This window comes from Hypanus sabinus, chromosome 22, assembly GCF_030144855.1.
Source record: "Hypanus sabinus isolate sHypSab1 chromosome 22, sHypSab1.hap1, whole genome shotgun sequence".
NCBI lineage: Eukaryota > Metazoa > Chordata > Chondrichthyes > Myliobatiformes > Dasyatidae > Hypanus > Hypanus sabinus.
This window is the reverse complement of record NC_082727.1, coordinates 7,265,238-7,288,936: the sequence shown is the minus strand read 5'-3', so window position 1 is coordinate 7,288,936 and position 23,699 is coordinate 7,265,238. Positions and strand designations below refer to the sequence as shown.

General features: G+C 44.0%; 1 protein-coding gene across 1 annotated transcript in view; it reads left to right on the top strand.

The window, feature by feature from the left end:
• LOC132379726 (VPS10 domain-containing receptor SorCS1-like) overlaps positions 1–23,699 on the top strand; it is a 1,404,942-nt gene that overhangs the window by 431,454 nt on the left and 949,789 nt on the right. Inside the window, exon 2 of the mRNA XM_059948015.1 lies at positions 10,237–10,304. Within this exon, the coding sequence (XP_059803998.1) occupies positions 10,237–10,304 (68 nt within the window). The remainder of the gene's footprint in view (positions 1–10,236; positions 10,305–23,699) is intronic.

Sequence of the window (23,699 nt, the reverse complement as noted above, 5' to 3'; positions counted from 1 at the left end):
TAGTGCTTTGTAAATTCTTAACATTACATCCTTGCCTTTATCCTTTCCATTTGTCTTCCTCACCACAGACTTAACCTGCAATTTAACCTTTGGGGAATCCTACACAAGGACTCCCAAGTCCCTTTGTGCCTCAGCTTTTTGTATTTTCTCTCCATTTGAAAAATAGTCAACCCTTTCATTTCTTCTCCCAAAGAGCATGACCATACACTTCCTGACACTGTATTCCATATGCCATTTCTTTGCCCATTCTCCTAATCAGTCTAGGTCCTTCTGCAGCCTCTCTCTACTTACTCAAATCCACCTGCCGTTCTTCATATCGTCTGCAAACTTTGCAACAAAGTCATCGATTTCATCATCCAAATCATTGACTTATAATGTAAAAAGAATCGGTCCCAAAACAGACCCCTGTGGAACACCACTAGTCATAGGCAGCCAACCAGAAAAAGCTCCCTTTATCAAACAAGAGAAAATCTGCAGATGCTGGAAATCCAAGCAACAAACACAAATTGTTGGAGGAACTCAGCAGGCCAGGCAGCATCTATGGAAAAGAGTACAGTTGACATTTTGGGCTGAGATCCTTCAGTAGGACTGAAGAAAAAAAAGATGAGAAGTTGAGTTAAAGGGTGGGGGGGGGGAGACATTATTTCCCACTATTTGCCTCCTGCCTATCAGCCACTGCTTAATCTTTCCTATAATACGATGGGCTCGTAGTTTGTTAAGCAGCCTCATATGTGGCACTTTGTCAAAGGCTTTCTGAAAACCCAAGTACAGAACCAATTTTCCTTTTCTATCTTGCTTGTTATTTCTTCAAAGAATTATAACAGATTTGTCAGGCCAGGTTTTTGCCTTGGGGAAACCATGCTGACTACAGCCTATTTTATCACGTGACTCCATGTACCCTGAGACCTCATCCTTAATAATTGACTCCAACATCTTGCTCACCACTGAGGAAAGAATGACTGGCCTATAGTACCCTTGCTTCTTTGTTTCTCTCTTCTTGAAGAGTGGAATGACATTTGCAATTTTCCAGTCCTTTGGAAACATTACAGAATTGAATGATTCTTGAAAGATCATTACTAATGCCTCACAGTATCTTCAGCCACCTCTTTCAGAACCCTGGGGTGTTCACCATCAGGTCCAGGTGATCTTTTAGCCTATTGCATGGAAATCGGATGTGGCAATTTCAGAATATTTGAAAAATATTCTAGGATTCATTTTTACACTCACTGACCACTTCTTTAGGTTCATCTCTATACCTGCTGATTAACGCAAATATATAATCAGCCAATAATGTTGTAACAACTCAATGCTTAAAGCGTGCAGACATGGTCAAGCGGTTCAACTGTCATTCTGACTAATTATCAGAACGAGGAAGGAGTGTGATATAAGTGACTTTGACTGTGGAATGATTGTTGTTGAGCCAGATGGAGTGGTTTGAGTATCTTCAGAAACTGCTGATCTCCTGGGATTTTCTCTCTCTAGAGTTTACAGAGAATGGTGTGAGAAACAAACAAAAAATTCCAGTAAGGGGCAATTCTGTGGATGAAAACACCTTGTCAAGGAGAGAGGTTGGAGGAGAATGGCAAGCAGGTTCAGGCTGACAGGAAGGCCACAGTAACTCAGATATCCATGCGTCACAACAGTGGTGTACAGAAGAGCATCTCTGAATACGCATCATGTTGAACTTTGAAGTGGTTTGGCAAAGCAGCAGAAGACTATGAGTATACACACAGTGGCCATTTTATTTGGAACAGGAGGTGCCTAATAAAGTGACCACTATGTGTATTTTCTATACTGTAATGAAACTACCTCTTCTTTCTCGTGAAAAAGCTTCTGTGTAGTCATGGTAATTCCTGTTGCCTATATTGACTGGTAGCTGATTACCATTCATTCCAGAATTTTATTACAACTTAACAGCTCCTGTTAGTACAACACAATGGAGACCAGATCCCTGCCTTCTATTTAAAGCAAATATCTAAGCACGGGATTAAAATACAGCATCCCCTGGCATATCTCTGCAAGAGCTGTGCTATTGAAAACCCCAGGTAAGCCTCAGAGCATTAAAGGCAATAAATCAAAATGTCCTGGTAGAATTTCTACATTGGAACATGGATAAGTCTAAACTGCACACTAATCCATCATGTGTAAGCCTCCATGCACAAAGAATATTTTGCATAACAACATTTTCAGCATTCTTCGTGCTCTCACTTTTCGATTCACAATCTCCAATCCGATATCCAGGTCACTGTGCTGGGAAGGCAATATTGATGTAAGAATGCAATGAATGATGGTCACCTCTTCTGCATCTGGGACATACCCCGCACTCAATTGGACAATAGTTAACTAGACCTAAGTTCTCCCTGTGACCATGTGGACTTCCTGCGGGACCCTCCCGCAGTCCAAAGACATGGTTTTGCTCAGTGTGTTCTGGGGATGCTCTGTTGGTGCTGGATGCATGCCAATACGTGGGCTTCCTCCAGTACAATTCTTGGACTGTGTTGGTTGCTGACACAAAAAAATGAATTTCTCTTTATGTTTTGGTCTACAAATAAAACTCATCTTTAATTTATTCCCCATCTTTATGTGCACTTGTCTAATAAAATTTAATCGAGAGCCGAAAAGTAAACCAATGAGTTTAGCAATAAAGACCACTGGTGTTTCTAAAATGTTTCAGACAAGTTATTTAAATTACCTTTGATACATAGAGCTAGAACAGTACAGCACAGGAACTGGTCCTTCAGCCCAGGGTGTCTGTGATGTTAATCCTAACTAATCCCCTCTGTATACCTCCACTCCGTACCTGTTAATTTATCCATCCAGATGCTTCACAGCAGCATTCATCTATCAGCTTGCATTAATTCACTTGTTATCGTGTTCAAAGAACCCACCGCAGTGCATAAAGAGCCTACCCTGCACGTCTCATCCGAACTTCCTCCCTCTTACCTTGAAGCTATTTCTAGCCTGGAGAGACTCGGACTATCGGCCTGTCTGTGCCTCTCATAATCTTTTACAGTATATTTCTATCAGGTACTCGATTGGAGGCCCTCAGCCTTCAATGTAACAGGGAAAATAATTCCTGTCTGTCTATCTTCCCCTTGTAGGTAATTCCCTCCACCTCAGGTGATATCTTGGTGAACCTCTTTTTCACCTTTTCAGCTTTTTCCTTTTGTTTCTTTCCATGCATCATTACCAAGTTTATGTGCCGTTCACCTTCAGTCTTTAATCTCCCGTGCTTTCTGTTCCTTTTCTTCTGTGCTTCCCACCTCACCACCAATCGCTCCTTTTAACTATTGCAGGTTCTAGTGGAAATGCCCTCCAACCAGCTTTCCCTGGCCTGTTGCAGGTTCTAGTGGAAATGCCCTCCGTCCAGCTTTCCCTGGCCTGTTGCAGGTTCTAGTGGAAATGCCCTCCGTCCAGCTTTCCCTGGCCTGTTGCAGGTTCTAGTGGAAATGCCCTCCATCCAGCTTTCCCTGGTCTATTGCAGGTTCTAGTGGAAATGCCCTCCATCCAGCTTTCCCTGGCCTATTGCAGGTTCTGGTGGAAATGCCCTCCATCCAGCTTTCCCTGGCCTATTGCAGGTTCTAGTGGAAATGCCCTCCATCCAGCTTTCCCTGGCCTATTGCAGGTTCTAGTGGAAATGCCCTCCGTCCAGCTTTCCCTGGCCTATTGCAGGTTCTAGTGGAAATGCCCTCCATCCAGCTTTCCCTGGCCTTTTGCAGGTTCTAGTGGAAATGCCCTCCATCCAGCTTTCCCTGGCCTTTTGCAGGTTCTAGTGGAAATGCCCTCCATCCAGCTTTCCCTGGCCTATTGCAGGTTCTAGTGGAAATGCCCTCCATCCAGCTTTCCCTGGCCTATTGCAGGTTCTAGTGGAAATGCCCTCCATCCAGCTTTCCCTGGCCTATTGCAGGTTCTAGTGGAAATGCCCTCCATCCAGCTTTCCCTGGCCTATTGCAGGTTCTAGTGGAAATGCCCTCCATCCAGCTTTCCCTGGCCTATTGCAGGTTCTAGTGGAAATGCCCTCCATCCAGCTTTCCCTGGCCTGTTGCAGGTTCTGGTGGAAATGCCCTCCATCCAGCATTCCCTGGCCTATTGCAGGTTCTAGTGGAAATGCCCTCCATCCAGCATTCCCTGGCCTATTGCAGGTTCTAGTGGAAATGCCCTCCATCCAGCTTTCCCTGGCCTATTGCAGGTTCTAGTGGAAATGCCCTCCATCCAGCTTTCCCTGGCCTATTGCAGGTTCTAGTGGAAATGCCCTCCATCCAGCTTTCCCTGGCCTATTGCAGGTTCTAGTGGAAATGCCCTCCATCCAGCTTTCCCTGGCCTATTGCAGGTTCTAGTGGAAATGCCCTCCATCCAGCTTTCCCTGGCCTATTGCAGGTTCTAGTGGAAATGCCCTCCATCCAGCTTTCCCTGGTCTGTTGCAGGTTCTAGTGGAAATGCCCTCCATCCAGCTTTCCCTGGCCTATTGCAGGTTCTAGTGGAAATGCCCTCCATCCAGCTTTCCCTGGTCTGTTGCAGGTTCTAGTGGAAATGCCCTCCATCCAGCTTTCCCTGGCCTATTGCAGGTTCTGGTGGAAATGCCCTCCGTCCAGCTTTCCCTGGCCTGTTGCAGGTTCTAGTGGAAATGCCCTCCATCCAGCTTTCCCTGGCCTATTGCAGGTTCTAGTGGAAATGCCCTCCATCCAGCTTTCCCTGGCCTATTGCAGGTTCTAGTGGAAATGCCCTCCATCCAGCTTTCCCTGGCCTATTGAGTATTTCTGAGTTTTTTTCTAGTGAGTTTCCAGTTGTCCTATAATCCAAGCTTTTATTGAGAATATAATTTGCTAGCTGTTATTTATAGTAATTTGTTATGTCTGCACTGTACAGCTGCCACATAACAATGAATTCCGCATCTCTTCATCAGATGTTCTTGATTTTTATTGTTTATTTCTTTATTAATATTATTGTGTGTGTTTTATTTTGTATTTGCCCAGTTTGTTTTTCTTTGCACACTGGTTGTTTGTCCATCTTGCTGGGTGTGTGTTCTTTACTTGATCATTTTTCTTTCTAAATTTCAGGATAGTATATGGTGACATTAATAAGAAACTTACTTTGAACTTTAAAGATTGACGAATGTCGGAGACAATAAGTGTGCATCTGGATCGGTCTGTCCTCGCCCACTCTCACAGCCCACCCACGGTCACTTCTCCACACAAAGAGAATCGTTGAACCAGTCCATACCGTCCCGCACTGACCTTCCTTGTCAATATCTTCCTCTACTCTGTCATCTAATCTGATTGCCGGATAAACCAATCACCTCCTAATAAGTTATTTTAGAAAGAGGTATCATTCAGCAGTTTTCTCTCCTTCAAACAGTCACATTATTGCAATTTTGTTTATCCCTGAGTGAATGAAACTTTCTTTCTTGCATAGATTCCATCTGTGTGAGGGCATTCTGACGTGTGCCTGAACTGAGAGATTTGTCATGCACTCAGAGCTGATTATGTTCACCCTGAGCTACACAGTGCAACATCTTCACAAAAGTTGTTCTTGGGACAAATATTCTATGGAATGTATCTTTTCTTTTGTGTGTATGTGTGACCCAAAGTCATTTATTCCTTGGTACCATGGCATGTACAGAGCCATGTTTACCTCAGTTGAGCCATGTGCAGTTTAGTCTCGGGAAAGGTCAAATGTTTGGAATCCTTCAGTGTGTATTATGTAAAGAAACCCTGTTATTTTTAGGTGCTTGTTACAATTTGCAGTGGTGTAAAGTGGTTTCAATGTTGATTCAGCACAGATTGTGTCAAGTCAATTGAACATAAAGTCATATGAAATGCATTTAAGAGTACCTGAACACCACCAGGAGACAATGGAACAGAAGTAAGGTCAAGTTTAAAGTGTTCCCAAATGTTTTACTTTATAATAGACTGATGGAAGCAGAGACCTTTTAAAACTTCTATTGAGTTGAGATCTTGTCATCTCCCTCTTAGCCCTAGTGAGAGTGTTTCTTTCTCTGAGTCCAAAGTTCAGTAGTTCAATGTCTAACCTCCAGAGATGGGAGAGAATGATCTCATTGCCCTTCAAGTGCTGCACGATCAGGAGCACTGCACTATTGATGAGCTGGTACGCCGAGCCCTTCTCAGGTGAAGCTGAATGAATGTTGAATTAATATCAATGTCCTTCAGCTGAGATGTTCTAGTGTTCCAGATGCACATCAAAGAGTCGAATGACACACAGGAATTCCTCCAACTGTTCCGAGTAATATTTCTCCATCCATCAATGTGACAGAAGAAAGCAAGTTAATGAGCATTTCTCCTTCTCCTGGCTCTAAAGAAGCCTTTTGACAATCCTCTGCCAATGCACCGCCAGTCAGCAACAATTTTGATTCTTGTGATGTAATTCATTACAGCAAGGCTCAATGATTGGGAGATTTTAATTGATTCAAGTCATAGAGACATATAGCTTGGAAATAGGCCTTTCATTCCAACTAGTCCATGCTGACTGTGTTGCCTAGCAAAGGAATTCCATTTGTCCACATTGGGCCTCTAAACCTCTCCGATCCATATTTATTCGGTTTGGTTTATTATTGTCACAGTACCAAGACATAGTGAAAAGTTTGTCTTGCATACTGTTTGTGCAAATTACATCATTACACAGTGCGTTAGGCCAGAATAAGGTAAAACAATAACAACACAGAATAAGGTGTAAAAGCTACAGAGAGAGTGCTGTGCAGATAAACAACAGAGTGAATGATCACACCAAACTAGATTGTGAAGCCATGTGCTTTCTAAATCTGTTATATTATCACCGGCATGTGACGTAAAATTTGTTAAATTAGTAGAAGCAGTTCAATGCAATACATAATATAGAAGAGAAAAAAAACAAAAATAATATTATTAAATATATAAGTAAATCAATTAGAGTATACGTATATTGAATAGATTAAAAAAGTGCAAAAAACAGAAATACTGTGTATTTAAAAAAATGACGTAGTGTCCAAGGGTTTAATGTCCATTTATGAATTGGATGGCAGAGTGGAAGAAGCTGTTCCTGAATCGCTGTGTGTGACTTTAGGCTTCTGTACCTCCTACCTGATGGTAACAGTGAGAAAATGGGCATGTCCTGGGTACTGGAGGTCCTTAATAATGGACGCTGACTTTCTGAGACACTGCTCCCTGAAGATGTCCTGGGTACTTTGTAGGCCAGTGCCCAAGATGGAGCTGACAGATTTACAATTCTCTGCAGCTACTTTTAGTTCTGTGCACCCCCCACCCCGCCCACCGCAAACCAGATAGTGATGCAGCCTGTCAGAATGCTCTCCACAGTACAACTATAGAAGTATTGGAGTGCATTTGTTGATATGCCAAATCTCTTCAAACTCCTAATGAAGTATAGTCGCCGTCTTGCCTTCTTTATAACTATATTATTATGTTGGGACCAGGTTAGATCCTCAGAGATCTTGACACCCAAGAACTTGAAACTACTCACTCTCTCCACTTCTGATCCCTCTGTGAGGATTGGTATGTGTTCCTTTGTCTTATTCTTCCTGAAGTCCACAATCTGCTCTTTCATCTTACTGACGTTGAGTGCCAAGTTGTTGCTGCGGCACCATTCCACTAGCTGGCATTTCTCACTCCTGTGTGCCCTCTCATCACCACCTGAGATTCTACCAACAATATTACTAAATATTACTAAATGTTCTCACATCAACCAGTGTTTCTTGCAGCTCATTCCAAATATACACCAACCTTTGTGTGGAAAAAGCTGCCCCTGATGTCCTATGTAAATCTCTATCTCTTGCTTCTGATCACAAACCCATACCTTCTTGATTGTCGCACCCTCTCCTTGTGGAAAAAAAGATGATATGCTTACACCCTGTTCATGCCCCTTATGATGTTACACACCTCTAACAGGTCACTCCCTCTGTCTCCTATGTATCAGCAAATAAATTTTTAGTCTACACAACCTCTACTTAGTTTTAAAAATGGGTAATGAAATGGGTGAGATTGTTGGAGATGGGATGTATAGAAAGAACTCTACTTTTGTTCTAAGGAGACATGAAAGGTGCTTCAGTAGGAGATTTCTTGTTAGAACGTATAGCAAATATTTGGGTCAATGGAGTCAGTAATGCAAGTATAATGGCACTTGTTTTTGAATCAGAGGTATTCACGCTAGTTGGGATTCCTTCATTGCAAGTAATATTAACACAGTCTGAAGATGATTCATCATGGATTATGATAATACATTATGATGGCCACAAGACTTGGCAGAATTCATTCATCTACCTCTATAGCATTTTTTTAAACATCCAGGGGCTAGTAGTGTTGATAGCAAGGCCAACATTTACTGCCTCATCCTATTTTACTTGGAGCTGTGTCAGAGGCCGATATGAGTCAACTACACTGCTGGTGAACCTTTGGCCCTTACCCCTTCACTGGGTATTGAGTATGTATTACTCAATAGTTTCATAATTTTGTGATCAGCATTTCTGATATGAGCTATTTACTCACCATGGGATTTGAATTTATAATTTCAGATAATCCTCTGAATGTATCCTCTATTACTCTTTCATGATTACTCTGCAACCCTGCAAAAATTGTAATGCAATATAACCTCAGATTAACAAATGATAGGTCTTCCAATCACAAACAAGACATTTCAAAGGGTGTCAGCCAGAAAGTTGACTGTACTAGTTTCCTAGATGCTGCCTGACCTGCTGAGTTCCTCCAGCATTTTGTCTGTGTTGAAATATGGTTCCATTGTTTAAAAAGGGTTCTAAGAGTAAATCTAGCAATTATAGGCCTGTCAGTTTGACGTCAGTGGTGAGTAAATTAATGGAAAGTATTCTTAGAGATGGTATATATAATTATCTGGATAGACAGGGTCTGATTAGGAACAGTCAACATGGATTTGTGCGTGGAAGGTAATGTTTGACAAATCTTATTGGATTTTTTGAAGAGGTTACAAGGAAAGTTGACGAGGATAAAGCAATGGATGTTGTCTATATGGACTTCAGTAAGGCCTTTGACAAGGTTCCACACGGAAGGTTAGTTAGGAAGGTTCAATCGTTAGGTATTAATATTGAAGTAGTAAAATGGATTCAACAGTGGCTGGATGGGAGATGCCAGAAAGTAGTGGTGGATAACTGTTTGTCAGGTTGGAGGCCAGTGACTAGTGGTGTGCCTCAGGGATCTGTACTGGGTCAATGTTGTTTGTCATATACATTAATGATCTGGATGATGGGGTGGTAAATTGGATAAGTAAGTATGCAGATAATACTAAGGTAGGTGGCGTTGTGGATAATGAAGTAGGTTTTCAAAGCTTGCAGAGAGCCAGTTAGAAGAGTGGGCTGAAAGATGGCAGATGGAGTTAAAGCTGACAAGTGTGAGATGCTACATTTTGGTAGGACTAAACAAAATAGCACATACATGGTAAATGGTAGGGCATTGAAGAATGCAGTAGAACAGAGTGATCTAGGAATAATGATGCATAGTTCCCTGAAGGTGGAATCTCATGTGGATAGGGTGGTGAAGAAAGCTTTTGGTATGTTGGCATTTATAAATCAGGGCATTGAGTATAGGAGTTGGGATGTACTGTTTAAATTGTACAAGGCATTGGTAAGGCCGAATTTGGAGTATTGTGTACAGTTCTGGTCACCAACTTATAGGAAAGATGTCAACAAAATAGAGAGAGTACAGAGAAGATTTACTAGAATGTTACCTGGGTTTCAGCACCTAATTTACAGGGAAAGGTTGAACAAGTTAGGTCTTTATTCTTTGGAGCATAGTAGGTTAAGGGGGGACTTGATAGAGGTATTTAAAATTATGAGGGGGGATAGATAGAATTGACTTGGGTAGGCTTTTTCCATTGAGAGTAGGGGAGATTCAAACAAGAGGACATGAGTTGAGAGTTAGGAAGCAAAAGTATAAGGGGAACATGAGGGGGAATTTCTTTACTCAGAGAGTGGTAGCTGTGTGGAATGAGCTTCCATTAGAAGTGGTAGAAGCAAGTTTGGTATTGTCATTTAAAGTAAAATTGGATAGGTATATGGACAGGAAAGGAATGGAGGGTAATGGGCTGAGTGCGGGTCAGTGGGACTAGGTGAGAGTAAGCGTTCAGCATGGACTAGAAGGGCCGAGATGGCCTGTTTCCGTGCTGTAATTGTTATATGAAATGGGTCTTTCTGTTGATTGTAATGGTTGAATTTTACAGTTGTTTTTTTTTTGAGTTCTAATTCTGACCTTATTCTTTCAGGTGATTCTCATCTTGACTAAGCTCTATGATCACAACCTTGGGAGTGTCACGGAAAGCTCACTTTGGAGGTAAGTGGATCTGAGAGGGCAGGGGGACAGAATGCTGTTTAATTCAGCGGGGAGCAAACATTCAGGAATCAACACAGTATGAAATATTAAGGAGACAGGGACAGCTTGTGACTATCCTAAAGCATTAAGAGAAACATTGTCTGGTCTCTCTCAACAGCAACTGGAGTCTCAGAACTGAATTAATGAGATTCTTTCCAGTATTCCCTTGACATTAATTACATGCAAATTAAGACCAAGACGTTGCTACTTTTATATTGTGGTTGCAGAACTGTACAATAGAGAGACACACCAAAATAAGGCAGATACATCAAAATATATCAAAGAAGGAACATCCTACACTGTAGTTTCCAGCAAGGAAATATTGCACAAAATTGTTTTTTTCTTAATGGACAAACTGTTTAGCGGTACTAATAGGCAAAAAGATTTGATACAGTGTGGTGTCCTGTGGAACAGTCACTGTACCATAAGAAAGGTAATTTTTCATCCAGACCAGATGTTCCCAACCTCTTTGATGCCATGAACTCTGACCATTAACTGAGATTGGGAATTCCTGAACAAAAAGGTGGGCCCAGAGGTGATGTCTGTCTATCAGTAAATTATCTTTGGCAGTTTGGACCCTATGCTGCACCATAGGTGATTTGTGATATGTGATTTGGGGAAGAGGTAAAAAGTTGAAAGGGGATATGAGGAAGAATGTTTTTGCGTAGATGGTAGCTGGAATAATCTGGAACACACCAGCTGAGATAATGGTGGTAGACCCCCTCACAATGTTTAGGAAGTATCTGAAAGAACACGTGAATCACACCATAGAAGGTATGAAACAAGTGTTGTTAAATGTGGTTGGTATAGATAGCTACCTAATTGTCAGCCTGGACATGGTTGCTTGAAGGCCTTCTTTCAGTATTGTATGATTCCATGACAGAGAATATTTTCTGTTGTATCTTCTGCTGAGATCTAACTGCATCATCAACCAGCCAGTCGCATGTTATATCACATGTGGCCCTGATATTGGAGTGTTAACTTTGTTCTACCTCTAGGTGCTGAGGTTGTGATGGTATTGATACAGACATATGCATGTGATGAATACGGATCTCTGCTCCAAAAGGCTGCAGTTATCATTCGAAGTGCCAGTACTGTAAATTGGTTGAAAAAAATTAAAGTTTAATAATTTCATCCACATAAAGTAAATTGCTTGGTGCTTCAGTTGAAATAATTCATAAAGGTATATCAAGTGAATATGTCATGTGTCTGTAACCCAATATTAACAATCTGTTCTACGCATTGATAAAAAAAACATATTGACTGTAATATCAATTTTCAGCTAACTGAGCTAAAGTATCAATGTTGAATACTGAACATTGTTGGACTTTAAAGTGTACAGAGCAGTTAATCGTGATAAGACCCACAAATGGCTGTGGCCTTCAAAGGGTTCTTCCTTCAAAGAATGCTGCAAGCATCACCGTGCTCTTATGGAGAGCTTGTCTGAGATTGTCGTCAAGAACAGGAGTCGTGGCTAGAGAAGAGGGCAGGTGTCAAAGGATGGCCCAACAGGTACTAAAACCTAAAAGGCCTTGCATCAAACATTAGTCTACAGGTAGAAAGCAAGCAGGATTTTACAGGTCTTCGTTATTTACCATTATAATCTATTGGAATCGCCCAAAGTACTATTTTGCCTCTGGTGAGGGTTTAACACTATTTTGAAAGGTAGTGGGGATCTAGTGTTAATATCTGATGCTAGAGCCCTAATGGCTGCTCTTGTGAACAGTTTGTGCATTACCTTTGCCAACAATGTTATAAACAATAATTTAATGAGCCAATATAACTGATTGCCTTTCCTTGTGGATGATGTTCTGAAGATTTTAGTTGAGTTTGAGGTTGGATAGGAATGGTTATGTCCCAAAAAACAATCTAATCATTGATCTGTTTATTAAATGGACATGTGTCGTATTATTTGCTTTTTTGTATTCTAGAGAATAGCTGCTTATTTAAACTAACTTTATTGAGTTTTTTATAACTTTATAACTATTTTAATGTACTTTATCTTTTGAAAAATGTATATTGTGTCAAGCAGCATTCCCCTTCTCTGCTCCTAATCTGCACAGGCAGGCGATTTGTTTGCAGATATAAGCAGAGTCTTTACAATTTTCATTACTAAACATGGTTGCAGTGTTTGTGCAGGAAGGTATAGACACAATTCTTTAAATAGAATCAAACTATATTACACAAGTCACATACTTTTGGTGGATACTTACAGCTATAGTAGTCCGAGGCACTGCCCTTTGACATTCAATGTTCCTCAATCACTACTGGATTGAAGTCTTGCTCAACTCTAACCAAGAGATCTGTAAGAGACCTTTCATCAGGTAGACTGAAGGAGCTCACCTCCACCTTGGTGGGAAGGAAGCAGAAATGGGCAATAAATGTTGGTACTCAGAACTCATGAATGAATAATAATTGAGAGGCTAGGGATAGGACTTGAGTAGGGGACTGAAGCTGATGGGTTTGGTCTGCCCATTATTTAGCTGGATGAGGAAATGCCTGCCCAACAAGTACTGGATACGTGGCATGGAATCTGACTGTCAGAGACAGCTGAGGGCAAAGACGGATGCTGGTGAGGAAAATCTAGTGGTTTGTATGCATGTGGAGAGTTAAAATGGAAGAGCAAAAAGAAAAAGGAAAAGCAGGAGAAATTAAAAAATGTTGTAAAGAGCAGAAAGAATATAAGAAAAGGAGCAAGAGTGGGCCACTAAACCCTTCAAGCCTGCCTCTCCATTCAATAAGATCATGATTCACCTGTCAAAGGCCTCATCTTCTCTTTGCCAGTTCTCCGTAGCCTTCAATTCTTCGATCTTTCAAAAAAAAAAATCTACTTCCTCTTTCAATAACCTAACCTCCAAGAACACAGAAATACCAGAAACTAAGAGAAAGAATAGGTCATTTTTGCCCCTCAGGCCTGGCCTGCCATTCATACGTTCACGGAAATTTTTCTCTGGCTTTGCCTGTTCTGTGATGGTTTCTCACAATCTTTCATTTCCCAAACTTTCAAAACTGTATCCATTTCCATTATAAATACTTCTAATGATCTTTCCATGTTGTAAATCTCTAGCCTCCACAAGCATCTGAAACAGAGAGTTCTTGCCCTCTGCGAAGATAAGATTTCTCACCTCAGTTTTAGATTACAACCTATCCACCCTCATCAATTTGTAACTATGTGCCCTTGTTTCAGACTCTTCCACTCAACAGAGTAGCATAACAGTTAGTGAAACGTCTTACATTGCCAGCCATTCAATTCCTGCACTGTTTGTATATTCTTCTCGTGGCTGTCTGGATTTTCTCTGGATGCCTCAGGTTCTTCCCATATTCCAAAGACTTGGTGGTTAGGGTTAGTGAGTTGCGGGAATGCTGCGTTGGTGCCTGAAGGGTGACGAATGCTGTGTTGGTGCCTGAAGGGTGACGAATACTGTGTTGGTGCCTGAAGGGTGACGAATACTGTGTTGGTGTCGGAAGGGTGACGAATGCTGTGTTGGTGCCGGAAGGGTGACGAATGCTGTGTTGGTGCCGGAAAGGTGACGAATACTGTGTTGGTGCCGGAAGGGTGACGAATACTGTGTTGGTGTCGGAAGGGTGACGAATACTGTGTTGGTGTCGGAAGGGTGACGAATGCTGTGTTGGTGCCTGAAGGGTGACGAATACTGTGTTGGTGCCTGAAGGGTGACGAATGCTGTGTTGGTGCCGGAAGGGTGACAAATACTGTGTTGGTGCCTGAAGGGTGACGAATGCTGTGTTGGTGCCTGAAGGGTGACGAATACTGTGTTGGTGCCGGAAGGGTGACGAATACTGTGTTGGTGCCTGAAGGGTGACGAATACTGTGTTGGTGCCGGAAGGGTGACGAATACTGTGTTGGTGCCGGAAGGGTGACGAATACTGTGTTGGTGCCGGAAGGGTGACGAATACTGTGTTGGTGCCTGAAGGGTGACGAATGCTGTGTTGGTGCCGGAAGGGTGACAAATACTGTGTTGGTGCCTGAAGGGTGACGAATGCTGTGTTGGTGCCTGAAGGGTGACGAATACTGTGTTGGTGCCGGAAGGGTGACGAATACTGTGTTGGTGCCTGAAGGGTGACGAATACTGTGTTGGTGCCGGAAGGGTGACGAATACTGTGTTGGTGCCTGAAGGGTGACGAATGCTGTGTTGGTGCCGGAAGGGTGACGAATACTGTGTTGGTGCCTGAAGGGTGACGAATGCTGTGTTGGTGCCTGAAGGGTGACGAATGCTGTGTTGGTGCCGGAAGGGTGACGAATACTGTGTTGGTGCCGGAAGGGTGACGAATACTGTGTTGGTGCCTGAAGGGTGACGAATGCTGTGTTGGTGCCGGAAGGGTGACGAATGCTGTGTTGGTGCCGGAAGGGTGACGAATACTGTGTTGGTGCCGGAAGGGTGACGAATACTGTGTTGGTGCCTGAAGGGTGACGAATGCTGTGTTGGTGCCGGAAGGGTGACGAATACTGTGTTGGTGCCGGAAGGGTGACGAATACTGTGTTGGTGCCGGAAGGGTGACGAATACTGTGTTGGTGCCTGAAGGGTGACGAATACTGTGTTGGTGCCGGAAGGGTGACGAATACTGTGTTGGTGCCGGAAGGGTGACGAATGCTGTGTTGGTGCCGGAAGGGTGACGAATACTGTGTTGGTGCCTGAAGGGTGACGAATGCTGTGTTGGTGCCGGAAGGGTGACGAATACTGTGTTGGTGCCGGAAGGGTGACGAATGCTGTGTTGGTGCCTGAAGGGTGACGAATACTGTGTTGGTGCCGGAAGGGTGACGAATACTGTGTTGGTGCCGGAAGGGTGACGAATACTGTGTTGGTGCCTGAAGGGTGACGAATGCTGTGTTGGTGCCGGAAGGGTGACGAATACTGTGTTGGTGCCGGAAGGGTGACGAATGCTGTGTTGGTGCCTGAAGGGTGACGAATACTGTGTTGGTGCTGGAAGGGTGACGACACTTGCAAGCTATCCCACACAATCCTCACTGATCTGATGTGACATATTTCACTCTATGTTTCGATGGTCATGTGGCAAGTAACGGTAATCTTTAAAAACTGCAGATCCCTGCAGTTTGCGTACTGTCCCAACCGCTCAACAGATGACGCCATTGCCACCACCCTCCACCTGGCTCTAACCCACCTGGACAAAAAAGACACATACGTTCGGATGCCGTTCATAGACTTTAGTTCAGCATTCAACACAATCATCCCTCAGAAACTGATTGGAAAGCTGAGCCTATTGGGCCTGAACACCTCCCTCTGTAACTAGATCCTAGACTTCCTGACAGGGAGACCTCAGTCAGTCCGGATTGGGAGCAGCATCTCCAACACCATCACACTGAGCACGGGGGCCCCCCAGGGCTGTGTGCTCAGTCCACTGCTGTTCACTCTGCTGACCCACGACTGTGCTGCAACACACAGCTCGAACCACATCATCAAGTTCACCGATGACACGACCGTGGTGGGTCTCATCAGCAAGAACGACGAGTCAGCTTACAGAGAGGACGTGCAGTGGCTAACAGACTGGTGCAGAGCCTTCATGTCTCTGAATGTAAACAAAACAAAAGAGATGGTTGTTGACTTCAGGAGGGCACGGAGCGATCACTCCCCACTGAACATCGATGGCTGCTTGATAGAGATCGTTAAGAGCACCAAATTTCTTGGTGTTCACCTGGTGGAGAATCTCACCTGGTTCCTCAACACCAGCTCCATAGCAAAGAAAGCCCAGCAGAGTCTCTACTTTCTGTGAAGGCTGAGGAAAGTCCATCACCCACCCCCCCATCCTCATCACATTCTACAGGGGTTGTATCGAGAGCATCCTGAGCAGCTGCATCACTGCCTTTTTCGGAAATTGCACCATCTCGGATCGCAAGACCCTGCAGCGGATAGTGAGGTCAGCTGAGAAGATCACTGGGGTCTCTCTTCCCGCTATTACAGATATTTACACTAAATGCTGCATTCGCAAAGCAAACAGCATTATGAAGGACCCCACTCACCCCTCATACAAACTCTTCTCCCTCCTGCCGTCTGGGAAAAGGCACAGAAGCATTCGGGCTCTCACGACAAGACTATGTAACAGTTTCTTTCCCCAAGCTATCAGACTCCTCAATACCCAAAGCCTGGTCTGACACCTTACTGTCCTATTGTTTTGTTTATTATTTATTGTAATGCCTGCACTGTTTTGTGCACTTTATGCAGTCCCGGGTAGGTCTGTAGTCTAATGTACTTTTTTTTCTGTGTTGTTTTTTTACATAGTTCAGTCTAGTTTTTGTACTGTGTCATGGTTCTGAAAAAACGTTGTCTCATTTTTACTATGTACTGTACCAGCAGTTATGGTCAAAATGGCAATAAAAGTGACTTGACTTGACATTTTTACTAGGGGATCATCTCAGTTCCATCACTGTCAAACCCTCCAGAAAGCTTACATGTTTCAATAAGATAATTACTATTACTTCTAAATATGGCAATGTAGAATAAGAGGAAAAGAGCGAGGGTAAAGGGTAAGCACAAAAACAGAGAAGATCTGAGTTTATTGGACCACCTAGGTTACGTAAGCAAATAACATTTTTCTTTTGATTAACCTCTGTGTATATTTGCCTTGTTATAAGAATGAGCTTATAATAAAATTCTTCTCACATTGTTACAGTGCAGAAACAGTGTCCGGATGTATTTATGATCGCCTTATGCTTAATCTCAACTGAAAGTAGTTGTTCACACACTCTGAACACAATTATTGCTGTTGTGATCTTCCCTGAGCTTTACCAGGCTGTGCACTCCATGGCTGCACATTGCGGCATTCACACAATCAACTGTTTCTCCTTAAGCATTTCACAGACTTCATGCACACATTTTTCCCAGATTGACGTTAGTAAATACACTACAAGTTTTGAGCCAGTTTTTTTTTAACTTGTAGAGGAAACATTCTTCAGCTGTTAAGTGTACAGCCAGCAGAAGTGATAGATCTGGATTTGATTTAAACACTTAACAGAGGTTTGGTTAAGTACATGAATAGGAGGGATATGGAGAGCTATGGTCCAAGAGAAGGTTGAGTGGACTAGGCAGAATAATAGTTTAGCATAGACTAGATGGGTCAAAGGGCCTTTTTCTGCGCCTCTAATGTTGAGCACCTTCCCAGAATTTGGAACATTTCATGCAAAATGCTGAAGTAACTCTGCGAGTCAGGAAGGGAAATAATTCGAGCTGAGACCTTTAATTTGTTCTGAGAAGTGTCTCAGTGAAAACTATTAACTGTTTATTCCTCTGCCTGGAGACTGCCTGACCTGCTGAGTTCCTCCAGCATTTTGTGTATGCATTTCTGCATTTCCAACACCTGCAGAAAATCTTGTGCTTGGAACATCCCGCCATTCTTTATGGCAAGTAAATAGTACTTTGAAATGTAGTTATTGTTCAAAAGGAGGACAAGGAGCAGCCAATTTGCACAGAGCAAGCTACCACGAACACAGTGAGTTATGGGCAGGGGAGAAGATTTGTTCCATCTGTTTCATTGGCCACGTTCAGAAGAAAAGTCACTAGTTAATTTACATCTCCTTGACTCCACTTGTTCATTGTGAAAATCTGAGCTAAATGTGTTCTGCATGTTGATTATTTTGGCTTGATGTGTGGAACATAAATCACACTTCTGATGTGACTGCATCCTGGTATTAACAGTCTGAGATGTAATTACTGATGAATGTGGCCGTGTGTTAAAATAGCCATGTGGCAACTATAATGACTTCCCAGCAACTCACACGAAGTGTTGGAGGAACTCAGCTGGCCTGGCAGCATCTATGGAAAGGAGCAGACAGTTGCCAGTACAGGCTGAGACCCTTCATTGGGACCTGATAAAGTCCTGATGAAGGATCTTGGCCCGAAACATCAACAGTTCTGATGAAGGGACTTGGAACAAACCTTAGATGTCTACTCTTTTTCAAAGATGTTGCCTGACCTGCTGAGTTCCACCAGCACTTTGTGTGTGTTGCTTTGGATTTCCAGCATCTGCAGATTTTCTCATGCATGTGATAAAGACCCTGCTAACACAAAATCAGCAGCTGACTGCTCAGATTCTGATTCCTGCATGCTAGCCCATGGACTCACTCTCAGTTTTATGGTTGGTCATTATTTTCTTTTCCTAACAGGAAGATCATCCACCTTATCCTTGTCCTGGGTATCCTAGTGGAAGTTCAGGCATCCTTGGCCAATATTTGGTAAACCTGCAGCCAGCAACATTGCTCTCATCATTCCCACACACCTCCATTTCCCCCACCACCATTCTGGTATACACCTCACACAGCCAACTGAATAGCATGATCTTACATACGAGCATGAAAACACATACACACACACACACAAGCACATACACTCACACACATAAACATACATGCACTAGCACACATGCTCTGTCGTACATGCATGGCCACACACTCACATACCCAGACGCACGCACCCACACACTATATCACACATACACATATACTAGCACATTCACTCTCGCACACGCTCTTTATAATGATGAGCTTTATTTGTCACAGGTACATCAAAACATCAAAATCTACAGTGAAATGCATTGTTTGCGTCAATGGCCAACACAGCATGAGAACGTGCTGGTGGCAGCTCACAAGTATTGCTATGCTTCCAGCCCCAACATTGCATGCTCGAAAGCTACTAACCCTAAGCCATCTTTGGAATGTGGGAGGAAGCTGGAGCACCCGAAGGAAACTCACATGACCACAGGGAAAATGTAGAAACAACTGACAATGGTGAGAAATGAACTGGGATTATTGGCACTGTTAAGTAATACACAGAGTGTTACGCTACTGTGGCACTTGTTAATACTCTCGCACGCACACACATGTAGACACACGTACACACACTCTGTTGCAAGCACGTACACATATCTGAGCACGTATTTAAGTGCACTCACATGCATGCATTCCCATATGCTCGTATGCATGCATGCACATACATGCCTCCTTAGTCTGGGAGTGCTACCTGCTGGTCTGTGGAATATTATCAGGGAGGAGTGTACGGTCAGAAATATCATTCAGATAGTATGTAGAACTAAGGTTCTTGTTCTTCTAAAAGATCTGTGTCACTCATTTGAAGAAGAGAGAGAGTTCTCCCTGCAGAGACAGTCAGTACTTAGCCCTCGATCAGTGAAGCTGATTATTTCTTTTCATTCCAATGTTTGGCAATTTACTTTTTAAGATTTTTGCCTACATTTCAACAGGGACCGCACTTCCAAATTCTGTCACCACAGTGTGATGTTTAACTTGTCTTTTTTTTTGTAATGGTCAGGATGATTTCATATTGATGAAGTCAGTTTCATTTCAAGACAAGGACATCGATCTCAAAATAGTTCTGCCAGGAGATAGTGAGAGGCTTGACTCAAGCATAGAGCAGCAGAGATGATTTAGTGGTGAGCGATCGTGTTAATAATGAACTGCAGGATAACAAGCCATGAGGAGCTACAAAATGAGAGAATTGATAGTTAACATGACAAGGCAACAAGGGAAATAAAGGCTAGGAGCAACTGGTTGAGGCTGGTTGGGTCAATGAGCTGGTAGGAGTCAGTGTGGATGAGAGCTGGGTTTAAATAGACTGCAAGTGATGAGTTGAAAACAAGTGACGGGTGAGTCCTTTTAGTTGGGTAGAGACTGGGAGGTAAGAGAGAGTGGGAGTCAGTGTGCATGGCAGAACTGAGCTGGACAGCCAGACACAGTCCACTGGCCAGAGCCCTAGTAGATGAGACCTCCACCATTGGCTCCTCCTTTAGGATTTTGTACTTGAAATGTTGGCAAAGGAGGTTTGTTGATTGTGGGACTGCTCAGCCTACTGTCTACAACTTTGATGTGGAACCCAAGGACAAATTCACTGAGGTGCAGGGGTGGGGGGGGGGGGGAGGGGAAGCTGAAGACTCGCTACAAGCAAGAAATGAAATGTGGGCCCTAGTCCAACACAATGCCCCGAGAGAAACAGTGGAGGTGAAGTACGTGTTGGAGAACGAGCTCTGCAATCTCAGCAGCTGATTGAAGTTTTGGGGAATGAAATGGGCCACCTTGGTGAAACGGCTGCCACCGTTACAATCACTGGAGCCCTGTCAGAAGTTGGAAAACTTGTGATGAAATCCATGCTGAAGTGGGCTATGGACATTGAGGGATGGGTAGGGGCCACAGGAGGCCAGAGGGCTGTTGGTTGGAGAAATTGGACCGGGCACATTGAGGGCAGGCAGTGATGAACTGAAGTACATCTGGGCTCATGGCGAGCCACCAGAACCAGATTTGCAGAAAGCCTGTGGTCCGCCATGTACTTGGGTGGATAAAAAGGGCTGAAGATTGTGCCCTCTGGAGTTCCTTAGAGCACACAGCCCCCAGCACATACATGTATTTTCAGGTATATTGCCTGGAGCAGACTCATGCCGCAGAGCCTGGCAGATCTGGTTCTCAAGATGCCAGGTGATCAAGATGGGGATATGCGAGGTTGAAAGTTTGAGCTGAGGATTAATCTCCATTTCAGCTGGATCAAACTGTTATTACCTTATCATTCTATGAGCCTGGTAAGTAGGAATTGGTGAAATTGAATTGTTCAAAGAAGAGGGCCCAATAAAACAGACATGGATTGATTTGGTGGGGCTTCTGAATGGGTAGGAGATTCTGGTGGTCAGTCTAGATCAGGAAGAACTCGATGATGCCATCAGCCAATGTCTCCATTCCTCTGAAGCTCATTTAATGGTGAGTAGCTCCTGTCTCCTACATAACAGCAATGTGTAGGGTTGAATTTGTACAAGAAAGTGGCACAAGGGGGGTGCCTTCCCATCTGGATCCTCACTGGGAGGGCAAGGCCCGGTGACCACATCAGATGCATCCACCTCTGCCAAGGGTCCAGAAAGTTTCGGATGGTGGAGAATGGGAGTGATGGTGAAGTGTCTCTTCAGCTCCTTGAAAGCGTGGTCCAGGCAGCAGATCAGGTTATTCTAGAGGGAGGTAATTTGGGGAGGGAGGTGAGAGGAGTGGTGATTTGGCTGTAGTTCCTGATGAAACAACGGTGAAAGCAGGATAAGTGCAAGGAATGCTGTAGCTGTGTGAGCGAGTACGGTCAGGGGCACCCAATGATGGCCTCTCTGTCGAGCAGTACAAATGCTTTTGGAGAAGACAGCGAAGGACTGCATGGATGTGACAAATGTGGTCTTGGGTTTCTTGGAGAAGATAAGGATGTTGTCGAGGTAGACAAACATACCTTTGTAGCGTGTCTGAGGATCTTGATAAGGAAGATTTGGAAAATGGCCGGACTGTTGGAAAGACTGAAAGGCATCACCAAGGATTCTTAGTGCCAATGGACGTTACGAATGCTGTCTCCCGCTCATCCCCTGGTGGTAACGGATCAGGTTCCACGCACTCCTTGGATCCATTTTGATGAAGATCTGCACCCCACGGATTGTGATATTCATCGAGGCAGAGGTTCTTAATGTGATTTTGTTGAGTCAACAGTAGCCAATGGCGACTCCGATCTTTCATTCTGGCAAAGAAGAACCCTGCAGTGGCTGGGGGCTGGGAATGAAGCTATGCTGTAGCACTTCACCATGTAGTCATTCATAACATAGTCTGAGGAGGGGAACGGGAGAACAGGAGATGTAGGTGAGGGCTGGTGCCTGGAAGGAGATTGATGCCGCGGTTGCGTGGTCAGTGAAGCAGCAGGGTGCTAGCTTCCAATTTCCTGAGATCATGGTATTCCTGCAGAAAATTGGTGAGGTTGAGGGTTTCCTCTGTCTCCACGGATTTACGGGATGAAGTCAACTGAGATTGTAGGCTGGTGTTCCGGCTGGTGTCCCCAACTCAGCTGTGAATCAGGTGAGGGTCATGAATGGAGAGGCTGGGCAAATCCCAGTGAGAGGAGTGTTGGGTGTGTTGATAAGGGAAAATGGGATGGATTGCACACAATGTACATTCACATGTGCTTGTGCACACAAGCCGAACACATGCTCTGATCATCCCATGCTCAGGGAACATCCATCATTGACCATGATGCAGAAAGGCTGAGAGATAGGCTTATTAGGAAGTCCAACCTGAACACACACAGTTCAGTCCAGCGAGTTGCCTTCTGCACCAGAGTTCACCCGATCCTCCTGCGCGTGTAAAGCCAATGGGGTGTGGAGAAGGACAGGCAGAATGGGTTGGGTTATGGTGCTGGAACAAACTGACAGGGAGAGCTTACCGGATTGAAAGCCCCTTGTTGTGGTGCCATTTCCCCAGGCGCAAAGGGCAATAGATGCGTGGGTGATCAGAGGCTCTGCTGTAAGCTTACAGGTTGTTTCTCCACTGATTCTCAAGCTCTTGCTCGGGGAAAGGGATGCTGGGGAAGGGAGCTCTCCCTAACTGCGTGGGTTCTGGAGGCATTGCTGATGAGGGTCCTGCAGCCTGAAATTGTTCTGGGGTTCTGGCTGGTTCTTCCATAAGGTGCTTGTCAACACAGAGGGTCAGAATGGTAAAGCTTTCAAGATTGGAGGTCATCTCCCAGGTAGACATCTTGTCTTTCAAGTGCTCTGAGAGACTGTGATGGTAATGGGGCAACAGTATTTCCAAATTCTGGGTTAAGGGTCTTGTAATCCATAGTGTAATCCTGCACCGAAAAGAGCGCTGAAGTATCTGATCCTCTGCCTCCCTTCCATTTCCCGGATGGTCAAACACTTGGCACATCTCAGCAGTGAATTCCTCATATTCATTGCAGATGGTGATTTTATTGTCTTAGTTAGCAGTGGTCCAGGTCAGAGCTCAACTAGTTAAGGGAGAAATGACAAGGGCCATCTTGGCTTGATTCCTAAAAATCAGAGATGGCTGTAGCTCAAAGTGGGACAGGAAGCTGAAGCATCAGGTTGGGTATCCATTTCTGCATTCAGGGACAGAATCCAGCTCTCTGAGCGTGGAGGTTGATTGGTGTGGGGTTGAGAGTGGCGGGCAGATGATCCTGTTGCTTCTGGATCATGTTGACAGATGACTACCTTTCGACAAGCAAACTCTGTTAGATCAATCACAGATTCACCCATCCTGCCACAAGGCTCAACCCAAACACACAGCAGCAAAGAAGACTTAGCAGTGGCTGATCATTTTAGTAATAAACTGCAAAATAACAAGCCACAAGGAGTCACAGAACAAGATAGAATGGATACTTAACACACCAGGCAGCTGCTGGCTAGGAGCAACTGCTTTAGGCTAGCTGGCTCAATGAGTGTACAGGGACAGGGCTTAAATAGGCATCAGGCAATCAGTTGGAAACGAGTGGCAGGTGACTACAATTATTTAGGTGGAGACTGGAAGGTGTCTGTCCTCTGTAAAGTCCTCTGCACACTGCATAACTTGAGAGGGTG